The sequence below is a fragment of the Panthera pardus genome, unplaced genomic scaffold (genome assembly GCF_024362965.1).
Source record: "Panthera pardus isolate Hobbes unplaced genomic scaffold, ASM2436296v1 HiC_scaffold_7, whole genome shotgun sequence".
In the NCBI taxonomy this organism is placed as follows: Eukaryota; Metazoa; Chordata; class Mammalia; order Carnivora; family Felidae; genus Panthera; species Panthera pardus.
Genome location: NW_026527002.1, coordinates 40601811 through 40625122, shown reverse-complemented (window position 1 = coordinate 40625122; position 23312 = coordinate 40601811). Strand labels below are relative to the sequence as shown.

The 23312-nt window shown below is 39.0% G+C and overlaps 1 protein-coding gene across 8 annotated transcripts in view; it reads left to right on the top strand.

The window, feature by feature from the left end:
- LOC109269505 (RAD54 homolog B) overlaps positions 1-23312 on the top strand; it is a 120416-nt gene that overhangs the window by 92991 nt on the left and 4113 nt on the right. For 6 of the 8 annotated variants that reach the window (XM_019453483.2, XM_053896081.1, XM_019453482.2 and 3 more), the window contains one exon: positions 1571-2004. The exons of 1 other annotated variant lie outside the window; for it this stretch is intronic. In XM_019453483.2, the coding sequence (XP_019309028.2) occupies positions 1571-1788 (218 nt within the window). In that variant the 3' untranslated portion in view covers positions 1789-2004. Of the gene's footprint in view, positions 1-1570; positions 2005-10330; positions 11636-23312 lie in introns of those variants that run through there. One more of the 8 variants, XM_019453481.2, reaches the window with a different exon arrangement.

Here is a 23312-nt window from a genome sequence, read left to right as displayed (position 1 = left end):
CATGAACCGTGAGATCATGACCTGAACGGAAGTTGGACACTCAACTGACTGAGCCACTCAGGCACCCCTTCATTTTAATTAGTCAATTGATTTTTTGAGACAAAAGTCTTTATTATTTGTTTAATGTTTATTTTTGAGAGAGAGAGCTTAAGAGTGAGGGGGGTGGGGACAGTGAGAGAGGGAGACACAGAATCCCAAGCAGGCTCCATGTAGCCAGTGCAGATCCTGATGCGGGGCTTGATCTCAGAAACTGTGAGCTTGTGACCTGAGCCAAAATCCTGAGTCAAATGCTCAACTGACTGAGCCACCCAGATACCCTGTTTATATATTTAAGACTAAAATCTTTAAAGTGGTTAGTTAGGATAGGGTAGTGCTGTAACAGGAAAGCACAGTGGCCTACCACAATAGAAGTGTATTTCTCATTCATGTCACAGGGCACATAATAGTAACTAACTAGTGGACAGCTAGTTACTATTACTCACTATTTACTACTACTAAATCTCGGAGGTGATTTAGTGATCTAGGCTTCTTCCACTTTTCATTCTACCATCCTCTTAGGCCTTAGAGTTCGCTGCTGGGATCCCTGCATCTGCCAGCCAGCAGGTGAGAGAAGAAGAAACGTAGAAAACCATGTGATATGGGGGATTTTTCTAAGCCAGCCCTGGAAGTGACCAGAGCACTTCTATCCGTCTTCCATAGGCCAGACTCCATGATTGCATCTAAGTGTAAGGGAGACTAGAGAAATGTGGCTGAGTGGCCTGGAGGAAAGAGATAGGGATTTCATGAGTAACTACTAGCCTCTGCCATTCAGGATTTGATCACAGTGTTTTGCATCTGGTCCTTGAATGCACTTTACCCTGCATTACTCAACTTTTTGCATCTTTCTTTGGCTTTGCTTTCTGGGCTCTCTGGTTGCCTTGGGCTCCTGTGAGTTCGTCAGACTGTGCCAGACTCCCTTCACTTTCGTTCCTTCTCCTGGAGTGCTTCACCTCCTTTCCTCATCTGGTTCTTGCCTTCTCATCCTTCAGATCTTAATAAAACAAGTCAGTTCTTGTTACATGTGCTCAGAGTCCCCTGTATCTTAATTCCTTACCCTTACCACTGTTTGTAATACAGCTGCACAGTGCCTTGTCTTCGATTTTGAAATCTAGGAAGATTGAAAGACCAGAAGTTGTTTTTTTTTTTTCTTTATAAGTTTGCAACAAACTTATTGGGTGGCAAAAACTTTAAGTCAGTGTGACTTAAAGTAGTCATTAACCAATTTCATAAGACTATTCATATGACTTGCTGCAGAATATTAATGTGTTTGATGATGGAGTGCTGTCCCAGATCGTTCCAATTATATTCTGAATTTGGAAACATATCTGTCCCAAAGGTTTTAGGTAAGGGATTATATATCTGTAATACATCTCTTTGATTATTTGTTTAATGTAGACCACGATGCCCTTGAAGTCAGAGACTAAAATGTAATAAATTATATAAGCTCATTGTGTCATAAAATAAAAAAAGTACTATTTATAGTAGGGTATTGATTGGCCTAAGGATTTTCTCATTGTTTTACTTATTTCAGGTGATTCATTGGAAAAAGTCCCTATCTCTAGAAATTGTCAGCTTGGTCCACATCACCAGAAGTCTAGCTCTCTGAAACCTCTCTCCATGTCACAGCTGAAGCAATGGAAACATTTTTCTGGAGATCATTTAAATCTTACAGATCCTTTTCTTGAAAGAATAAGAGAAAATGTCTCATTCTTTTTTCAGAATATAACCAACCAAAGTACTGTTATATAAAAAGCGATTACTTCATGACATTCTCTTGCCAACTCTTTAAAAAATTAACATAATAATTAAATGTAATTTTTGAAAACTAATAGAATTATTTAAGTTATATTTTTTGTTGCAAAATATAATTTTGATACATGGTCAAAATTTGAGTTGCTTAATTTTTTGTATGTATCCTTCAATGTTGAAATATTAAAGACATGCTTCTGTCATCAGATTAATTAATGTTTCATAATTAATGCACTTTTATTAAATATCCATTAAAGAATTTTAATAAGGACTATAAAAAGGTAAAATACCTAGTCTCAGTCTCTGGGAAATCTGATCTGATTAGGAATATTAGACACAGATGTGTGAGACCATTGAAAAACTTGATCAGTTTAAACTATAGCTCTAGGGAGCAAGAGAATCAGCACCTAGGACTGCAGAGGCTGACGATCCTGAATGTAATAGTTGCTGCAAAGCAGTTGGAGTGAGCGTGGTCAGTAGGTTGGGGCAGGAGATGAAGGACGATGGGACACTTCAGAACACCAGCTCCTAATCTGAGACCTTAGACACATGGGGCACTGACAAGCAGTCTGTAAAGCAGTGTCCACCAAACATTGTTTGTATTCTGAATTAAGAAAGGTTCGGCTACCCTCACGTCGAGGGTTGTCTGTAGTAATTTTTGACATTGAAAAGAGAGTTTTAATTTTAATGTACAAAGCAAGCTTTAGAAGACTGAAGTCTACAAGGAGAAAGGAATTTCTCAGTCTCCAGCTGGGGCGTCTACAATCAGCTTCTGCTTCCATTTAGGAAAATTTCTTTTAGGCTGAATATTGTCTTGAGGTCTTGAATAAAGACTCAATAATTATGTATGAGCAAATCTGAGTTCTTCAGATTTCTAGTGCCATACCTGGGCAGTTGTACATCTAGGATTCATGAATAGGCCCAAATTTGTCGGTGAGGAAGTAGTCAACTAATAATAAGCAAAAATGGTGTCTCTTGGCCCTATGTATAGACCTCATATATGAGGCTTTCCATATAAAACTTCTTTCAGTATCTATCTTGCATCATGTTATTCTCAGGTGTAAAATCCTTAAAAAAATACAATGATAGAGACTAGTAACTTTATTGTCTATCTTAAACTGTAGTGGATGCTAGAGCGTGCCGTCCAGATTGCCAGTGTGTTTGTTTCCCTAGGTGTCTGCCACCACTCCTAGCCAAATCCCTGCCTAAGTATAGCCCTGAGCTGAAAAGCGCTGCCTCACCCAAGGTTACGCTCCCTCCGCAGGGTAGCTGTCATCCAGTGATTTGTTGATGTAGGTTGCAAAGGCCCAGCTCCAGAGCTCTTCAGGACAAGTCTAAAGGACGGTCCAGCCCCAGACCTCCTCAGTCGAGGCCTTTGCTGCAGCTTTAGTGCAGTTCAGCCTCTCTCTCTGTTCAGTCATGCTTCCCTCACTCCCTTACAGATGTTGTTCCAAAGAGCACTTCCCAACAAATTCCCTGTAAGCAAATCTGCCTCAGCATGTTTTCCGCAGAAGCTGACCCATGACACTATCCACGACGTATCGCTGAAAAAAAGCATTTTAGTAATTATAATTGATGGCATTCAATTGTAAATACTTGTAGGCAGAATAATTTAATTGGATGAGCTGATATGAAAGTTTAAAAAATAGTATAAGTTTTGCTTTATACTATTTGAAAAATTAGACTCTGCAGAAAGAATTACCACTTGTACATTCACAGTGTTGTGCAGTCACTACCACTATCCGTTTTCAGAAAAGAGTTCTCTTCTTAATGTCTTCCTTTCTTTCTTCCTGGGCACTGTCAACCCAAAGCTGTTGGCCTCCATCCTAACTGATAAATGCAGTGAACTCTTTTCAGTCTTTATCTCAGCTTTTTTTCACATTAAATACTGGCAAACACTTTCTTCTTGAAACTCTTGCCTTCCTTAATTTTGATTAAATGAGTATATTTGTCATTCCACAAATAGTTTTTAAATTAAAAAAAATTTTAACGTTTATTTATTTTGAGAAATAGATATAGAGAGCAAGCAGGGGAGGGGCAGAGAGAGGGAGACAGAGAATCCCAAGCAGGCTGCACGCCATTAATGCAGAGCCCGATGTGGGTCTCAAATCCATGGACCATGAGACCATGACCTAAGCCTAAAGATGCCCAACCAGCTGAGCCACCCACGCACCCCTAATTTTAAAGTTTATTTATTTATTTATTCTGAGAGAGAAAGAGAGTGGGGAGGGGCAGAGAGGGAGGGAGAGAAGCCCAAGCAGGCTCCACACTGTCAGCACAGAGCCTGACTTGGGGCTCAAATTCATGAAGTCGTGAGATCTTGACCTGAGCCAAAATCAAGAGCCAGATGCTCAACGGACTGAACCACCCAGGTGTCCCTCCACAAATATTGAGTAGCTAGCACATGTTGGACATTGTGCATACAACAATGAATACCACAGGCAGTCTCCATCCTGGCACTTTCATTCTAGCACACAGAAAACAGTGCACATATGTAATACAGCACATGATAGTGCTATGAAGAAAAATAAGTGGAATAAAGGAAAGATATTAAAGTGGGGCTGTGGATTGCTATTTATATAGGGTTCATTTATGCAGAGACCTGAAAGAACCATGACATTCTGTTGGAAAAATGTTCCAGACAGAAGGAACCTCGTGCAAAGGCCTTGAGACAGATGAAGGAGTGTATGACATGTTTGAGAAACAGCCAGAGGTCATTGTGGAGAGAGTAAGAGTAGTAAAAAATGAGGTCAAAGAGATGATGGTGGGGGGCAATTCAAATGGTAGAGAGCACTGAAGATGGTCTTGAGAGCTTTAGCTTTTACTCTTGAGGGAGATGGAAAACCACCAGGATTTGAGCCAAGGAAAGACATGATCTGAATTGCTCTGGTGATGGAACGGAATGGTGGAACATGGGGTAGAAGCAAGATGAGTTACAAGATTATTGCAATAATCTAGTTAAGAGATAATGGTGATTTAGACCAGGTGGTAGCTGTGAAGTGTTAAGGAACAGTTGGATTCTTAATATTTTTGAAGGCAGAGCCAACAAGATTTATGAATGGATTGAAAAAGAGGAAAATCAAGAATGACTCCCAAGATTTTTGGCCTGAGCCGAAGGAGGAATTGTATTGCTAGTTAGTGTGATGGGAAGACTGAGAAAAGAGGTTTGTGGGAGATCTGAAGTTCAGTTTTCATTATGTCAAGTTTGATAGGCCAGGGAAGATGTCCAATAAGATTCATAAATGAGTTCAGAGCCTTGGTCAAAGCTAGAGATAAATTTGGGATTTTGTCAGTATATGTATGGTATTTAATAAAGTCATGAGATTGGATGCCATTACTTAGGTAGTAAGTGTAGGTAGAAAAGAGATAAAGCAGCTACATGTAGGGATAAATATAATGATAGCTAGCACTTATTAAGTACTTATTGCTGTGTTCTAAATGCTAAGAGCTTTGCAACCTATGAGATAGGGTTAATATTGTCTTAGATGAACTGAGTTTTCTAAACTGTTCAATTACATGTCTAAGGGTAGTCGTGAGACTTAAGTGAAATAATGTATGGTTAGTGAGAGAAATATTATCTTGGCTGCTTGCATCAGAATTTCTCTTAGTCTTTATTTGGAAAAACACCTTATTAAAACTTGGGTGGGAGAGAGTAAGCCTTGGGTGTTGGTTGCTGTCAAAGTGTAATGAAGGAGAAAAATTTGGAATTTTAAAGACAATCTGAGGAAGGGTGAAGAGAAAGAAAAATGAGAATATGGAGGGGAGGCTGGGACTGGGTTAGATAAAAATTCCCAGTGACAGAACTGGAGGATATTTGAATAACAGTTGTTTTCCATGTAGTTGTTTGCTGCATAGTTCTGGAAGTAGCCCTCCCTTTATCTCTTTCCCACCATGAAATCTCGATGGAATGTTGGAAGAGGCTGAGTTTTGTGAGGGAAACCTTGTGACACGGGACAAAGGCGACAAGTGTGACATGGGAGCCCAGAGGCTGAGAAGCACAGGTGATGGTAAGCCCTTGGGAACTGAGGATGGCTTTGGACTTTGACAGGCCAGTTTGTGGGGGTTCAAACTCATTTAATTTAGATGTGGAAGGGCACCCAGTTAACCTATGGGTTGCATATATAAAGCACCTTTCCTGTGGCAGATGCTTAGTTTATAAGAATTCCCTTCTTTTCCCCTTCTCTGTGCTCCCCTGCCCCTAGGTCTGTGATATAGCACTTAACGTATGGTCTGTAACTGTTTACCTGGCTCTTTCTTCCACCAGGCTGAATTCTTTGAAGATAGGAATTTATTTTACTCATCCTAGGATTGAATTACCTTGTGTGGTCTCTGGCACAAAATGGCTACTTAAAAGTAGGGGATTGGATGAATGAATGAATGAATGAATGATTGAATGAGTGAGATACTTCAATTCTTTTTCTTCCTTAACCACCATGATTGGGTTCCTTGCTCATAGATCTAAGCTTCAAGGTATTTACTAAGCTGAGCATGGAGCTGTGCTGGACCCTGAAGAAAGCAGAGCCAACAGTTTTTTCTTGCCTTCTGGCAACAATAGACTTCCGTTTTTGCTTTCACGATTTCTAACTATCTGCCGCATGAACTGACGAAAGTTCTCAGTATGATGGGTAGGATTTGAATCACATTTAAGTCATTTCTAATTACACAAATACACCTTTGACACATGGTCACGTGAATTCTAGTTCTAAATGATAATATGAATACATTAATCACATTCTCATTGAGACCAAATCACCAATGATGAATTAAAATGCAAACAGCTCTGATTAGCAGAATTCAACTTCCCAACAGCCTGTTTGTCCATTTAACAGGATGTACGATAAAGGAACAAGTCAAAAAACCCTGCTGTCATTCTCTGGTGCAGTCCTGACCTACGTCACATTGCTTGGGCAATTTAGTATCATAATATACTGGCAATTGAAATTCTGTGATTTGCAGCAAATAGCATGTATAATCAGCAGATGGCACTGTTTCTCTGAGTTGGTCCCAAATTAATACTGGGTTCTAGAGGGGTTTGTAGACCTGGCTGTTTTTGTCATTGAAGGAAGGATTCAACAAAGGGTTATTATTTTCTTCTTACCTTGTATGATACAGGGCTTTTTGATTTAGACTAGTTTCCTGTGGCATTCTATAGCTGGCCTGTTGCTTTAAGCCATTACAAACTTCCATCCCTGAGATCCTTTGTTGTCCACAAAATCAGTACCAATTCAGAATACAGCTGTTATGGTTAAAAAAAAAATTGTGAAAGAAGAATCCTTATTGACACAGACAGAATGGTTTGTTGGAGTTTGTTACACCTACTTGAAAACCTGAAACGTTAAATATAATTTAATTTTTATGAATTTTTTTTAGATTCATTAAAAATCCTGGTAAGTCTCTTCTCGAGTAATGAAAAGCCAACAAAGCAGATCAAAACAAATAATTCCTTTATTTTTTGAGGAAATAAAATCCTCAGCAAAATCCTGCAGACATTTTCTGAGTCGTTTTAATGTTACTGGTAGGGAAAAGCAGGGGGTAGGAGTGTTATCCCTCATCTTTGTTGTTATCTTTATCTTGATAGAAATATTTGGTACCCATTGGTATTTATACTGCCACAGAACAATAGAAATGATATTTTAGAATTGATTTTGATTTGATTACATTGCCTATTTTGCTCAGATGGACAAGCAAATTTATAAGATACAACAAGCTGCATCCATTTTTAGATTTATTTCTCTTTGGAGAAGCACACAACACAGGTACCAAGAAACCATGTATTGCAAAAGCAGAGCAGAAGTTTCATGACTTAGGCCAGGTTTTCATATCCTAGTCACTCTGCCCCTGAGATAATCTGTGGTCTTGTGAGATAGGATCGAGGGGGTGTGGACAACCTCGGTTACTGGAAGCCAACAGCTTTGGGGCCCTTTAGTCTTTGTACCTCGCTAAGGTTGGGAAATAAAGAGTAAATATGGAGGCCAACATATCCCTTGCTTTGTTGATAACAGCTTAGTTGATGAACTCGGCTTGAGGTCTATTACCCAGATGGGCTTAATACAGAACTCTGTCCAGCCCATGAGGAAATGCTTTCCCTGGATAAGCTTCATGATGTGGAGGCACAGAGCACAGCTTGTGCTTTCTATAAGCAGACTCAAGGCTCCTTCCCAGAAGGAAGGAGGTGGATGTATTTTGTTTTTTTGTGTGTGTTTGCATTTTTTTTATTGAGGCAAAATTCCATTACATAACATAACATTCCAAAACATAAAATTCACCATTAAAACAGTTTATTGAGGTGGTGAAACTCACATAACATAAAATTAATCATCTTAAAGTGAGCGATTCAGTGGCATTCAGTGTATTCACAATGTTGCTTAGCCATCACCACTATCTTATTCTAGAACATTTTCATCACCACCACCACCTCCTCCCCCCCCCCCTGAAAAAAAGCCCTGTCACTGTAAGCATTTATTCTCAGTGCTGGGGTGGACTATTACCATCATGGTGGTCCTTTTCATCTTCTGTTCCAAATCAGTGACAAGGGAAGGAGGCTGATGGAATATTTGGGGTCCTGGAGAGGTTCTTCCTCAGGACGATGAGAGAAGGGTAGAATGGGGAGGGATGGTATGCTCAACAAGGCTTTCTACTCTGGTCCTTCATCCCACTTCCCAGTTGTCAATGAACAGAAATTCTAGTAACTTCTAGTGCAGGTTTAATTTTCCATTTGTATTAGGGTTCTCCAGAGAAACAGAACCAATAGGAAATCGATCCCTCTCTCTGTTTCTATCTATTTTAAGAAATTGACTCATGTGATTGAGGGAGGCTGGCAGGTGTCAAATCTGTAGGGTAAGCTAAGAACCTGTGACAGCAGGCAAATTTCTATGTTGCATTTTTTAAAAAAATTATTTATCTTGAGAGAGTGTACATGCACACATGTGTGCATGGGCAGGAGAGGGGCAGAGAGAGAAGGGGACAGAGGATCCAAAGCAGGCTCTGCTCTGACAGCAGCTAGCCCAATGTGGGGCTCAAACTCACAAACTGTGAGATCATGACCTGAGCCAACATTGGATGCTAAACCAACTAAGCCACCCAGGCGTCCCTAGGCAGAATTCCTTCTTGAGGGAACCTCAGTTTTTGCTCTTAAGGCCATCAGTCCACCCATACTCTGGAAGGTAATCTCCTTTATTTAAAGTCAACTGACTATAAATATTATTTATATCTAAAAAAATACCTTCATAGCAACTTCTAGACTAGGGTTTTACTAAAACAACTAGGCACCATAGCCTAGCCAGTTGACACAAAATTAACCATCGCACTATTCATTCTTATTTATTTATTTTTAGTTAATAGCACCTGTGTAGTATTTACTGTGTGCCAGGGACTTTTCTAAGTGCTTCATAAACATTAACTCAATGTACTTATGCTTACTAATGAGGATCCATTATATGGGTACATGAATACAAATCTTAGCATATGACTATTAGTTCATGACTTGTAAGGTTGTTTCTCTCCTATTTATCTACTTTCTGTTCACCCTCAATTACTTTACTCTTTCATTTGGACCTAAATGTCCAGAGTGTTCTTTTCCTGGGCTGTGCCTCCCCGTGCCCCTGCATTCCTAGACTCTCCGCTGCCATTCTGTGGCTGTGATTGTCAGAGAATACAAAATAACGGGCTAAAATGAGGCATAGCTTTATTTCTTAAGTATAAGTCTGGGTTGGCAGTTCAGGCTAGTGTGATAATAGTCGTCAGGGACCCAGGCTTTCAACTTCTCTGCTGCTTCTCTGTTCTTACTATGCAGCTTCCACCTTCTAGTCCAGACTTGCTCTAGCAATCCTCTCTGCATTTTAGCAGACAGGAAGGAGATGGGCAGGCCTTTGTTTAAGGACCGGTCCTTGAAATTACATGCCTACTCTCACTTCCGTCCAATTGGCTGGAAGTAGTCACATGCCAAAGTGGAGCTATTCCTGACAAATGTACCAATCAAATAAGTCACTTCTTCTCCCAATGACTCTGGTGACTGAAGGTTCAAAGGAAGGCCAAAGGTTACATTAATTCACTGGAGTGATTGGGAAGAAGCACAGCCCCCTAATCATGGGCAGTTTGCACAATCTTAATGAACATCAACAGAAGTAGATGTTCTCTAAATAACTGAGAAGAGTGGGAAATGTGGTATCTAAAAAACTGTGAAAAAAGTAACATATAAGGACTTTGGGCTGATGTACGTATAGGTTGATTTTTTTTTAGTCATTGTTGAATTAATTTTCAAGTTTTGGAGAGAGTGTGATTATTTATAAGATTGCTATTTAATCTGCCCTAATGAGTGCAGCAGTAATACTAATAGCCTGTGGCTTATGTCAGCACTTGGAAATGTTAACACCGTAATGACTATTTTCTACTCTTAGCAATAACCATCACAATAGGGTGTCACATTAACCTTTATCTTCTGAATCCTGTTCATATTTTAAAATTCAATCACTGGTAGAGCAGACAATGCCAGCTTTATTATACAAAACCAGTTGCTCTCATCTTTCTCCCTTTATTCTTTCAGATCCTCTACCATAGGAGGAAACCATTAAGGAAAAGCTTTGTGCTTTCTTGGTAAGGCCCCATTGAACATGGTCAGGAGGGAGGGGTAGCTATGTTTCCCCCCAGGATTGGCTTTGGATATCATTCTCTAATTCATGGGCCAGCAACAAAAGGTAGCACTGAGGTTGCTGTGGGTACCATGTTTTTCTTCTTCCTGACCTTTATGCTCCTTTCTACTCAGAGGCAAAGCTAAGACAGCTCACAGGGATACCAGGATCCATAGTCTGTGAGGAAGGGCCCATGCCTCTGGCATTCCAACTGGACTAAAGGACTTTGCTCATCCCACAGAGCAGCCCCCATTGTGCTCACTCTCATAGTCTATGAGAAGCTCATGGAGATGAGATTAGGGAAAGAGGGAAGAGTTAAGCAAGTGTAAGAAAGCGAGAAGGAGGTGATTGGTATGCCAAAGCTCCTGTTCAGATTCCAGTCTAGGGGCTAATTTATAAGAATAAGCTATGGGCCCCTCCGAACCTCTGACTCAATCCTGTGGTGCTAGAGGGTATCTGTTCAATGCCCTGTGGCAATGCCCAAGGTGATGGAGACATGGTAGTTAATACTGGGGCATCCTTTTTTTTTTTTTTTTTTAAGAAAAAAAAATTGTAAGTTTATTTATTTAGAGAGAGCGAGAATGAGAGAGACTGTGTGGCCAGCATGCATGAGTGGGGAAGGGGCAGAGAGAGAGAAGGAGAGAGAGAATCTCAAGCAGGCTCTGCTCTGTCAGCCAACCCGTGAACCCATGAGATCATGACCTGAGCCAAAATCAACAGTCGGAAGCTCAACTGAGCCACCCAGGTGCCCCGGGGCATCCATTTTTAGTCATTTGGTAATTTAGCTCTTATCACCAAAGGAAAAACAATTACTACCTTTTCCCTCAAAACCTCATTCTTCTCAGAATAGAAGTCAAAGTCCTGACAATGGCCTACAGTCTGACCTACTCTGGCCCCATTATCTTTATGACCTCATCTCCCCCTTACCAACTATATTTTATTCCCACTGTCCCTCTTGTTATTTGAATACTAGGCACGCTTCTGTCCTGGTGCCCTGGGACCTGGCCTGTAGATCCTCAGGAACTAGTTGGGAAATTGAATTGAAGGAAGGAGTGGCCAAAGGTGCCTAACATTTTCTATGGAAATAAGGGGAAATGTGAGACAGGAAAAAGCTATTTGATGAGTTCTAAGACTTACTTTGTACTTACGGCACTGGAAAAATGGCTTTTGTGGTCAGTTACACAGATTGTCATATTGTCACTGGAGACAAAATTCACAGGTATGGTTGTACTCCTTTTTTTTTTTAAATTTTTTTAATGTTTATTTGTGAGACAGAGAGAGAAGGAACATGAATGGGGGAGGGTCAGAGAGAGAGGGAGACACAGAATCTGAAGCAGGCTCCAGGCTCTGGGCTGTCAGCACAGAGCCTGACATGGGGCTTGAACTCACGGACTATGAGATCATGACCTGAGCCGAAGTTGGACGCTTAACTGACTGAGCCACCCAGGCGCCCCTGGTTGTATTCTTAAAAGGCAATTAAGAAAGAACTATATGATTCAGAGGGTTAACTAGATGCCAAAGAGCATTGACGAGATGCCAAAGAACATTGATACCCATTTCCCCCCATACACTAGGACCCACTATTAACTATAGAGCCTTAAAAAAATACTGAACAATCAAGAAAGCCCTGTTGCCTGTATGCTGAGATGGGATTGATCAATAGCCAGAGTTTTCTACCACTTGCTAAGGATGCATGATGCTTTATAAAACTCTCTAGTTTTATATATGTAACTTATATAACTAATGAAGTCAGTTTGAGAAGCAAACCTTGTAAATTCCCTCCCTAGTTCTAGAACTCACTCACCTCCAGTATTTAGTTTCCATGAAATAAGTTAATCTCCAAAGTGTGGAAAAGCCTTTGGAAATCCTTGGTTAGAATGTACCTGCAGATATAGGAATAATTTAACATTAAAAAAAAATTTTTTAATGTTTATTTATTTTTGGCAGAGAGAGAGTGAATGAGCACGAGCCAGGGGAGGGCAGAGAGAGAGGGAGACACAGAATCTGAAGCAAGCTCCAGGCTCTGAGCTGTCAGCACAGAGCCGAATGCAGGGCTTGAACTCATGAACCGTGAGATCATGACCTGAGCCAGAGTTGGACGCTTAACTGACTGAGCCAGGAATTCCAGGCACCCAGGAATAATTTAACATTTGATGACATGGCGAATCCAGAATGATTACCATTCAGATAGAAAGGGAAAGATGGAAATCTGATTATAGGAGAACATTTTAAAGAAACCTACATGAGACTTACTATTATTGAGACAAAAACCCTCCATTCCTTCTCTGTGTAGCCAAGTAAACCTTTTGCATTTCTGGTCTTCCTCTGGCTCCTGAAGCCACCAATCTTTAGCAGCAAGTCTAGATGCGAATTCATATTGTCCTGTCTTGTGCTGCGTGGAAACTCCTCAGTGAGCCATCCGAGGAGGCAGTCCCAGTCAGTGGGAAGCAGGGAGACTATGGCTTTTTTGGTTATTGCCTTAGCTTAGATTAGAGACCATTTCCACTAATTGTACTGGGGAACAACCCTCGTGGTTACGCTCCATGAAGGGTGTATTTAATAGTGTCATCTGAAGGAACAAATAGTGGACAGCTGTTTTATTTTTCTGAAGTTCCACAAAGGAAGGAAATTTCCAGGCTTAGAGAGAAGTCACATGTAGTTGCTTCTTATGAGAACTATCACCATGGAAACATCACTTCTGTCATCCATTGGGAAGCTGTTGTTGGGTGTTAGAGGGACGTCCAGTGGGCCTAATGGCTGGTATAATTCTGGGCTTATGAAGGATTTCACTTTTTAAAATGATTCTTGCAGTATGTTTGTGCCTATCTCAAGGGAACCAGAGTCTGAATATTAACTGGACAAATATAAGGTCAGCATCATTGCAATGTGACTGTCAGAGCTCTGGTGTGGGAATCAGCAGTCTGGAGATTCTAGTCAGATGGTCCCATCGATTTGGCTTCCAATTGTATGGAAGTCACTTAATTTTTGCACTTTCTGGTAATAATAATGATGAATCATTTATTGATTGCTTACTATGTGCCAGACATTTTACTAAATGCTTTGTATGCATTTCCCCTTCATTTGTTCCCCTTGACAATCCTAAAATGAATATATAATCCCCATTTTATGGCAAGAGGGGAGAGACATAGGCCTAGAAAACTTAAATACTTTCCAAGAGCAAATGCTGGTTAGTGGTAGAAGCTGGATCTGAGCCCAGGTCCATGTGGCTTTAGAACTCACTTGTATGCACCAGCCTTAAACTTGCAAACTAAATGGAAATTTAAGGACTATCTTGTAGTAGTCATCAAATGTGATGGACTGTGGGCCTCTGCCTTTCATACCAGGATTACTTATTCTCAGATTAAGATACATTGGCCAGAAAAATGATCTCAAAAAAGCAAGAATTTGGGAGTTCATGAAGAAAAATGCAAGTAGGAATTGGAGACAAGGGAAAAGACCAAGCTTATTTCTAAAAGAAAAAAAAGAAAGGTGTATTATAGATTTTTGCAAAGTAATTGTTACTGAGGATATCCATGAAGAGATTTGTTATTTTATCTAATTATTTGTCCTTATTAAAGCATTTGGTGGTCAAGGAATACCTATAGATGAGTTGGAAAGAAAACAAAACAAAGGAAAAAATGTCATTCTGTGAGCATGTCCTGCTGGTGGCAGCAACAGTTCACAGCACTTGTCCCTCATTGCATTATGGAATTACAGGCACGTCTTAAAGCACAGAGCTTCCTGTTTTTATAAGATTCCAAATCACAGGCTGCTGTTATGATAGCTATAAAAATTGGCAAATCATTCTAGCTATCCATATGACTGACAGGATTATTTTCCAGAACATTTTATATTACCAGAGTTTTAGATTCATGTTTCCCCCCCATGGGTTGTTAGAAGGGCGTGGATAGAAGGGGTCGAAAAGGGTGGGTATTAAATGATTAATTAAAGGAGAAGTGAGCAAGCCTTTAAAAAACTGATGGAATAGACCATTGAAATCGGTAACACCACCTTAGTTTAACTTCTGATTTTGTTGTAAGGTGAAGATGGGTTTCATAAACTGACTTTTGCACAGGATGAAAGATTTGCTGTTTTATTGAGAATGTTTTGAGAGATCTCCAATAATGATTATTCTGTTTTCTTCTGTAAACATCATTAAGGAATTCTTTGACTTTCAGATGGCTTTGAAAACATGGAAACATTAATGTTTATTCCATAAGTACTAGATGATAAATGAATGTTTTGGTTTTTCTATTTATGCCCGAGGAAGTGCTCCTAAAGAGAAACTGAAAATTTTGCAGCTTCTGAGCTTTGATGAAGGCCAGCCTCAGGTCAGCAGCAGGAGCCGTCTCTCTTTGGTGTCCTCAGACACCCAAGTGTGGAAGGTTCTCATGGTCAGAAAGTGATGCTTTGACCCGGGCGTTACTTGGTCTCTGTGTGACTTAGCCCCGGAGGCTTCCCTACCTCTGAGCCTGGTTTCTGATACTACAGTGCTGCTGAGGAAGAAGACATGGAAGGGCCACCTTTTCTGAGGCAGCAGATCTCATCTAGGCCCCTCTAGTGGAAGGAACAAACACACTGAGGCTTAGAGATGTGAGTGCCTTGTAGGTGAAAGGGATCTGCATGAATTGGATCTGGATGGAGCCATTTGACAGGAAAAATGTTCCTGGAAGGAACTTGACCTGGAAGGATGAGTAGAGCCTTCAATCATTCCTACACCCTGAGATGTTGATGGCACCAGGCAGGTGCTCAATGCATGTGAATGAAATGAAGAAATGAATGAATAAGGCAAATAATATAATGCAAGAGAACTTTTTCCATTTCTTCAGTAAGGTGCTCTATGTCTCATTCACTTATTCATTCATGTGTCATACATTGTTTGAAAACTTGTGATAGTCTGGGTTTTTTGTTAAACACTTAGATTCAGGGATGCTTATTTTCATTTCTGCAGGTTTTATCATATGTCATTTTGGTGTGAGGAATGAGTCTGGGATCTAAGTTTTAGAAAATAGTTGGCCAGTTGTAATGACAACACTTAAATAATCCGTTCTTTCTCCATTGATATGATATGTCACCCATATCCTACAGGTTTATTTCTGGACTTTTTATGATGTCTTTTAAATTAACATGTGTTTACAAAATTTATTAGTATTTCATAGACCAAATTTATCTTTAGTATTCTTTTTTTTTTAATTTTTTTAAATGTTTTATTTATTTTTGAGAGAGAGAGAGAGAGACAGAGTATGAGCAGGGGAGGAGCAGAGAGAGAGGGAGACACAGAATCCGAAACAGGCTGCAGGCTCTGAGCTATCAGCACAGAGCCTCACGCGGGGTTTGAACTCACAAACCGTAAGATCATGACCTGAGCCGAAGCCGGATGCTGAACTGACTGAGCCATCCAAGTGCCCCTAGTATTCTTCCTTTTCAATACTTCATTGGTTGTTCTATACCAATTATTTTTCTGGATAGGCTAAAATTATTTTGTCAATTGATTTTTGGGGGAAGATGATATGTTTACAGTATTCATTTGGGAATGTAAGATGTCTCTCTAGATATTTCTAGATCTTCTTTTATATTCCTAGGAAATGTTGTGTTGTTTTCATTATGTGGAAGAAAACACAAAACATTGTTGGCTCCCTTAGCAGTTCATATGTCTGCTCAGTCTTCACCCCCTTAGGCCTTCCTAACCTTGCCATTAAGTAGCATTGCCCCCACCCCTGTAACTTTTTATTTTGCTTTATTTTTATTTATAGCACTTTCTAGCTGACATAAATATTTGTTTTATGTTGTATATGGTCTTTCTCCCCGGTAGGTTGTAAGCTTTGTGTGGGAGGAGATTGGATGTCCTACTCACTGCTGTGTCTTCAGCTCCCAAAAGTGCCTGACACATTCTACTGTGAATATTTGTTGGCTAAATTGTACTTACCACCCATTCTTTTCAAATCTTAGCATTTTGCCATATTTGTTACAGATTCGTTTTTGAAAAAATAAAAGGCTAGTTGAAGGCTGCTTTGTATTTATCTCCAATCCTATTCTTCCTCTTCTCTCTTTGAGTCACAATTTAGTTTTTTAAAATAAATGTTCATGTGCTTTTGCTTCAAATTTACATAATATAAACACTATATACAACTATTTGCTTTTATTTTTATTTTATTGTTTTTTATTGACGTATAGTTGAAACAATGTTACATTGGTTTCAGGTGTGTTTGCTCTTAGTTTTTCATTTCATGGAAAATATGTATGTAAGTAAATGTATATATGTGTGAGTATGTACGCATATATATGTTTATTAATTGTCTTTTTTTCAGTCAGCATTACGCTTTATTTGTTTATTTTTATTTTTATTAAAAAAAATTTTTTTTTAACATTTATTCATTCTTGAGAGACAGAGACAGAGCATGAGTGGGGAAGGGGCAGAGAAAGAGAGGGAGACACAGAATCTGAAGCAGGCTCCAGGCTCCAAGCTGTCAGCACAGAGCCTGATGTGGGGCTTGAACCCACGAACTGTGAGATCATGACCTGAGCCGAAGTCAGACGCCCAACCGACTGAGCCACCCAGGCGCCCCAGCATTATGTTTTAGGGACTTACCCATGCTGACATATAGATCTCTAGTTCTTTCATTTCAACACCAGGTTAATGAAACACAATTTGTTTATTCTCCTATTGGTGAACATTTAGAATAATTATTCTGCAATTACTGAAGATACTAGTACATACTGGTAGTGAACTGGCTATGTCCCTTCCTCTTTATTACACGTTGCCAAACTGATCTGTAGAGTAGGTGTACCCCAACAAGATATGAGAGCTTTTCTTACTCCCCATCCTTGCCAACACTTAGTGCTGATAGACTGTCTTAGTCTGTTTAGGCTGCTGTATAACAAGGTACCATAGACTGGTTGGCTTATAAACAACAAATTTATTTCTCACTGTTCTGGAGGCTGGAAGTCTGAGATCAGGGTACGAGCACGGTCAGTTGCTGGCGAAGGTCCTCCTTGGGGTTGTGGACTACTGACTTCTCATTGTATCCTCCTTACGTGGTAGAAGGCAGAGAACTCTCTGAAGTCTCTTTGATAAGGGCACTAATGCCATTTATGAGGGCTCCACCCTCATGACCTAATCACCTCACAAAGACTCTACCTCCTAATATGGGGGTTAGGATTTCAGTATATGAGGAGCATCTTGGTGGCTCAGTCAGTTGAGTATCCAACTTCAGCTCAAGTCATGATCTTCCAGTTCGTGAATGTCAGCCCCTCTTTGGGCTCTGTGCTGACAGCTGGGAGCCTGGAGCCTGCTTTGGAATTCTGTGTCTCCCGCTCCCTCTGCCCCTCCCTTGCTCATGCTCTGTCTCTCAAAAATGAATAAACATAAAAAAAAATTTAAAAAGCATTTCACCATATTAATTTGCGGGGATACAAACATTCTGTTCATAGCATAGACTGAAGTTTCCGTTTTAATGGTTTTAACTGAAATCTTTTTTTTTTTTTTTTAATTTTCCTGATTACCAATCGGGTAAGTATTTTCATGTGTTAAGTAGGATGTTTGGATTTCCTCTTCTGTGAATTGCCTGTTCATTTATGTTGTCTATTTCCTTGTTTTTCTTTCTGTTACTGATATATAAGACTTTAAATATTTAGGTTGATTTAATAATTTAATATTTATTTAATAATATTTAATATTTCAGTTGGTTACTAATCCTTTGTCAGTTTTATGAGTTACAAATGTATCTTCTTCCAGCAATGTGTATTTCTATATATATAGAATTCTTGAATTTTAATGTAACCAAGTGTATCTATGTTTTCTTTTTGAGTATGTGATTTTTTTTTGTTTGCTTATTTGCTCATTTATTGAGGAAATTCTTTCTTGCCCTGAAGTCATAAAGAGGTTTTATAATTTCTTCTAAAAGTGTTAAGTTTTAAGTTTCAGTATTTAAGTCTTTAATTCATCTGGAATTTATTTTTCCAAGTGCTATGAGATGGGAATTATATGTGTTTTTTTCTGCTTGCATAATTAATTGCCCCAATAAATGTGTACAAATTTGTCCCTTCCAACTGGAATATAATGTCACACATAGTTCAAGTTTCCATAGTTGCATGCCTAAGTTCTACATTTTGTATTCTTTTTTTTTTTTTAATATTTTTTCATTTTTGAGACAGAGAGAGAGCATGAGCAGGAGAGGGGCAGAGAAAGAGAGAGACACAGAATCCGAAGCAGGGTCCAGGCCCTGAGCTGTCAGCACAGAGCCCGACGTGGGGCTCGAACTCACAAACCGTGAGATCATGACCTGAGCCAAAGTCAGATGCTGAACTGACTGAGCCGCCCAGGCACCCCTGCATTTTGTATTCTTTTAGATTGGTTTGTTAGCCTAACCCTGATGAAATACCCCATTCTCTTATCATAAGTTTATAATAAGTCTTGACATATGAAATGAAAGCCTCACCTATTAGGCTGAAAATCTGTACTAACTTGTTCTTCACGTTTTGCTCTTTTCCATAAATTTGTTTCAGCTTATAAAGCTATACAGAGGTACTGACATTTTTCTTTGGTTACTCATTCTCTATTTAGTCCATTTTAATAGTAATACAAATGTATTAAGAAAAATTTGAAAAGAATATCTTATCACCCCAGAAAACCACTATACAGTTGTATATTTTCTCGGATTCTATTTTGTATGCTTACCCTAATGATAAGCCTGGTCGTCTGTTCTTGGCTGGGACAATCTCTTCTCCCTGCTCCCCTTCCTCCACTTTCATCCATGACCCTATTTCTTTTCTTCTTTCTGCTTCAGTCAGTCTTTGAACATCTTCTAACAACTCAGCCCCACTACAAGTTATAAATTATAATCCCAGTGTAGAGCTATTTAAATGCAGATTTTCTCAAAATAGCCCACAGTGATCTTCATCCCCAAATCTTAGTAGTTGAAATCATGTTGTGATGTTTTATTCCTGTGAGCTGACATATGACATAATCTTTCCACCTAGTTGTTGTCTAGCCTAAGTCTTTTTTAAATCTTGAGTAAAACGGGCTCCTGGGTGGCTCAGTAGGTTGAGTGTCTGACTTCGGCTCAGGTCATGATCTCACGGTTCATGAGTTCAAGCCCTGCGTTGAGCTCTGTGCTGACAGCTCAGAGCCTGGAGCCTGCTTCAGATTCTGTGTCTCCCTCTCTCTCTGCCCCTTCCCCACTCATGCTTTGTCTCTCTCGGTCTTCAAAAATGAATAAACGTTAATTTTTTTTTTTTTAATCTTGAGTAAAACAGTGTTTGTGGTTCTGACAAACCTAACATTTAGGATGAATGTTCATTTGTTTTCTCTGGAAAGTAAGGTGAATTTCTCCATACTCTAAGATGCTATAATTCTATTGTCTCTTTGGCTGTTAGTAAGCCTAACTGGACACACCCATAAAATGCCGAAAAGCTTAAAACTTCTACTTTGCTTTAAGTGCTGATGGGGTCATTTTGTGTTCCAGGAGTTTCTGTCCAGGTCAGCGTTAGTATTTTTTCTCCAGTAAATACAAAATGCAATTTTAACTGATGTTTGGAGTATACTTTATAATGTTGATAAAATCCATGGAAATCTGGACACATAAACAAGTAGTGGCTAGATGTTTCTAGACAGATACCAAATTCAAATTTGGGGGGTGATGGTGCTCTGCTGGTACTCAGCTTCACTTGTCTCTTCTGAGAACTCTCAGTGCTCTGATCATCAGATCGGCTAAGTTTCATTCCCTCGCAGAGAGGATTTCAGTGACTCCCTTGGAATAAATTCCTTCGTTTCCAGAACAGAATCCAGTTTTCTTCTTCTCCTGGCATTGCCACATTGTGTTTCTTCACCACTGACTCAGTTCGGAAATTTCAGAGTTCTGTGCTATCAAACCCATTGTGAGAAGCACCGCCATGCCCCATGGCCATGAGCAAAAATTTCGGTCAACAGAGACTTTTTATCTGGGTTCCAAGCTAGCAAAGCTGATGAACTATACCTGTGTAAAGACCTTTGATGGTTCCAGGACTGGAGAGACCTCTCCTATGAATAAAAAGAATGGAATTGATTTTTTATTTAAAAAAATTTTTAATGTTTGTTTATTTTTGAGAGAGAGAAAGAGACAGATAGAGTGTGAGTGGGGAAGGGGCAGAGAGAGAGGGAGACACAGAATCTGAAGCAGGCTCCAGGCTCTTAGCTGTCAGCACAGAACCCCACACGGGGCTTGAACTCATGAACCATGAGATCATGATCAGCCAAAGTCAGATGCTTAACTGACTGAGCCACACAGACACCCCAAAAGAATGGGATTTAAATGTAACACTGTTTCTGTCATGAGACTAATATTCAGCATCTGTGTATACAACTATTTCTTTTTAAAATTGTGAAATACTTTAAATGTACAAAAAGGTATATAGCACAACCTTGTAATAGCTACCTCTGTACATCTCATACAACTTTACACAGTCATAACATCTTGCTGTGTTTGCTTACATCTTTTTTCATTAAGAAATAAAACGTAGGGGTGCCTGAATGTTCATTTGTTGAACATCTGACTTCTACTGAGGTAATAATCTCACAGTTTGTGAGTTCGAGCCCCACATCGGGCTTTGTGCTGACAGCATGGAGCCTGCTTGGTATTCTCTGTCTCTGTCTCTCTCTGTACCTCCCTCACTCATGCTCACTCTCTCTCAAAAATAATTAATTAATTAATTAATTAATTGATTAATTTTAAAAAAAAGAAATAAAACCCAACAAATGTGGTAAACCATATTTTGACCTCATTCCTCTCCCCAGAAAAATTAATATCCTGAATTTGGTACTTACCATACCCATATATATTTTTAGACTTTGATTATATATATATTTGTTCATAAAGTTTTTATAGTGTTGTTTTCCAGGCTGAAAACTTTGTATAACTTTATGTCGACCTAATCTGTATGCTCTACATATAAAAAAATTATCCATGGGGACACAAATAGCATTAGTTTTTCATTTTAATTGCTGAGTAGTATTCAATTATGTGAATATACCACAATTCATTATTTCTCCTATTGGTGAACATTCAGGTTGTATCCATACATATACATATACATATGGTTGTATCCATATATATATATACACACACACATATATATATGGATACATATATATATGGATACATATATATATATATATATATATATATGTATATAAATTTGCCGTCATAAACAATGCTCCCAGATTTATTTTTGTACATGTCTCTTTGACTCATTAACAAGACTGTCTTTCAAAATGGAATCATTCTGGGGCACCTGGGTGGCTCAGTCGGTTAGGCCTCCGACTTGGGCTCAGGTCATGATCTTGTGGTCCATGAGTTTGAGCCTGGCATCGAGCTCTTTCCTGACAGCTCAGAGCTTGGAGCCTGCTTCAGATTCTGTCTCCCTCTCTCCCTGCCCCTCCCCCACTTGCGCATATGGGCTCATGCTCTCTCTCTCTCAAAAATAAACATTAAAAATTTTTTTTTAATTTAAGTTAATTTTTTATTTTTTAAAATTTACATACAAATTAGTTAGCATATAGTGAAACAATGATTTCAGGAGTAGATTCCTTAATTCCCCTTACCCATTTAGCCCATCCCCCCTCCCACAACCTCTCCAGTAACCCTCAGTTTGTTCTCCATATTTATGAGTCTCTTCTGTTTTGTCCCCCTCCCTGTTTTATATTATTTTTGTTAAGCCCTTCCCTTATGTTCATCTGTTTTGTCTCTTGAAGTCCTCATATGAGTGAAGTCATATGATTTTTGTCTTTCTCTGACTAATTTCACTTAGCATAATACCCTCCAGTTCCATCCATGTAGTCGCAAACGGCAAGATTTCATTCTTTTTGATTGCCAAGTAATACTCCATTGCATATATATACCATATCTTCTTTATCCATTCATCCATCGATGGACATTTGGGCTTTTTCCATACTTTGGCTATTGTTGATAGTGCTGGTATAAACATGGGGGTGCATGTGTCCCTTCAAAACAGCATACCTGTATCCCGTGGATAAATGCCTAGTAGTGCAATTTCTGGATCCTAGGGTAGTTCTATTTTTAGTTTTTCAAGGAACCTCCATACTGTTTTCTAGAGTGGCTGCACCAGTTTGTATTCCCACCAGCAGCGCAAAAGAGATCCTCTTTCTCCACATCCTTGCCAACATCTGTTGCTGCCTGAGTTGTTAATGTTAGCCATTCTGACAGGTGTAAGCATTAAAAAAATTTTTTTAATGGAATTGCTCAGCCCTAAGATATGTCCATCCTTATGGGAAAATTACTCTCCAAAGTGGTTTTTGTCAACTTAGATGGGAGTGAAATTGTTCTTATTGTTATTTAATTTTGCATTCCCTTAGCTACAAGTGGAACTGAGTATATTATTTTTTAATTGACTATTAAAAAATGACTGCATGAGCAGGGGAGGGGCAGAACTTCTTCGTCTGAGAATTATTCACTTTAAACTTTAAATCCACTTAAACCTTAAACTTTAAATTGAAGTTTCTCCTTTTAAAACTTGTTTTGGTCTGAATTCTTTATGTATTCTGGATACTAATCTTTTGTCATGGCAAGTATCTTCTTTCAAGTGACTTGTATTTTCACTTTGTTATTAGTATCTTTTGGTGTACAGAGGTTTTTAAATTTAAACTTTCCCTATGGTTTTACTTCTTGTATTTTGGTTAAAAAAATAAAGTCCTTTCCTACCCTAAAGTCATAAATACATTTTTCTATATTTTAGTTTAAAAGCTTTAATGTTTTCCTTTTTCATTTAAGTATTTAATCTACCTGAAATTATTTTTCATATATATGCTGTTTAATAGGCTATAGCTTAATAGCCAAATGTGTTCTTCTTCAAAATGTATTGGCTATTCTTGGCTTTTTGCCTTTATATATAAATTTGAGAATT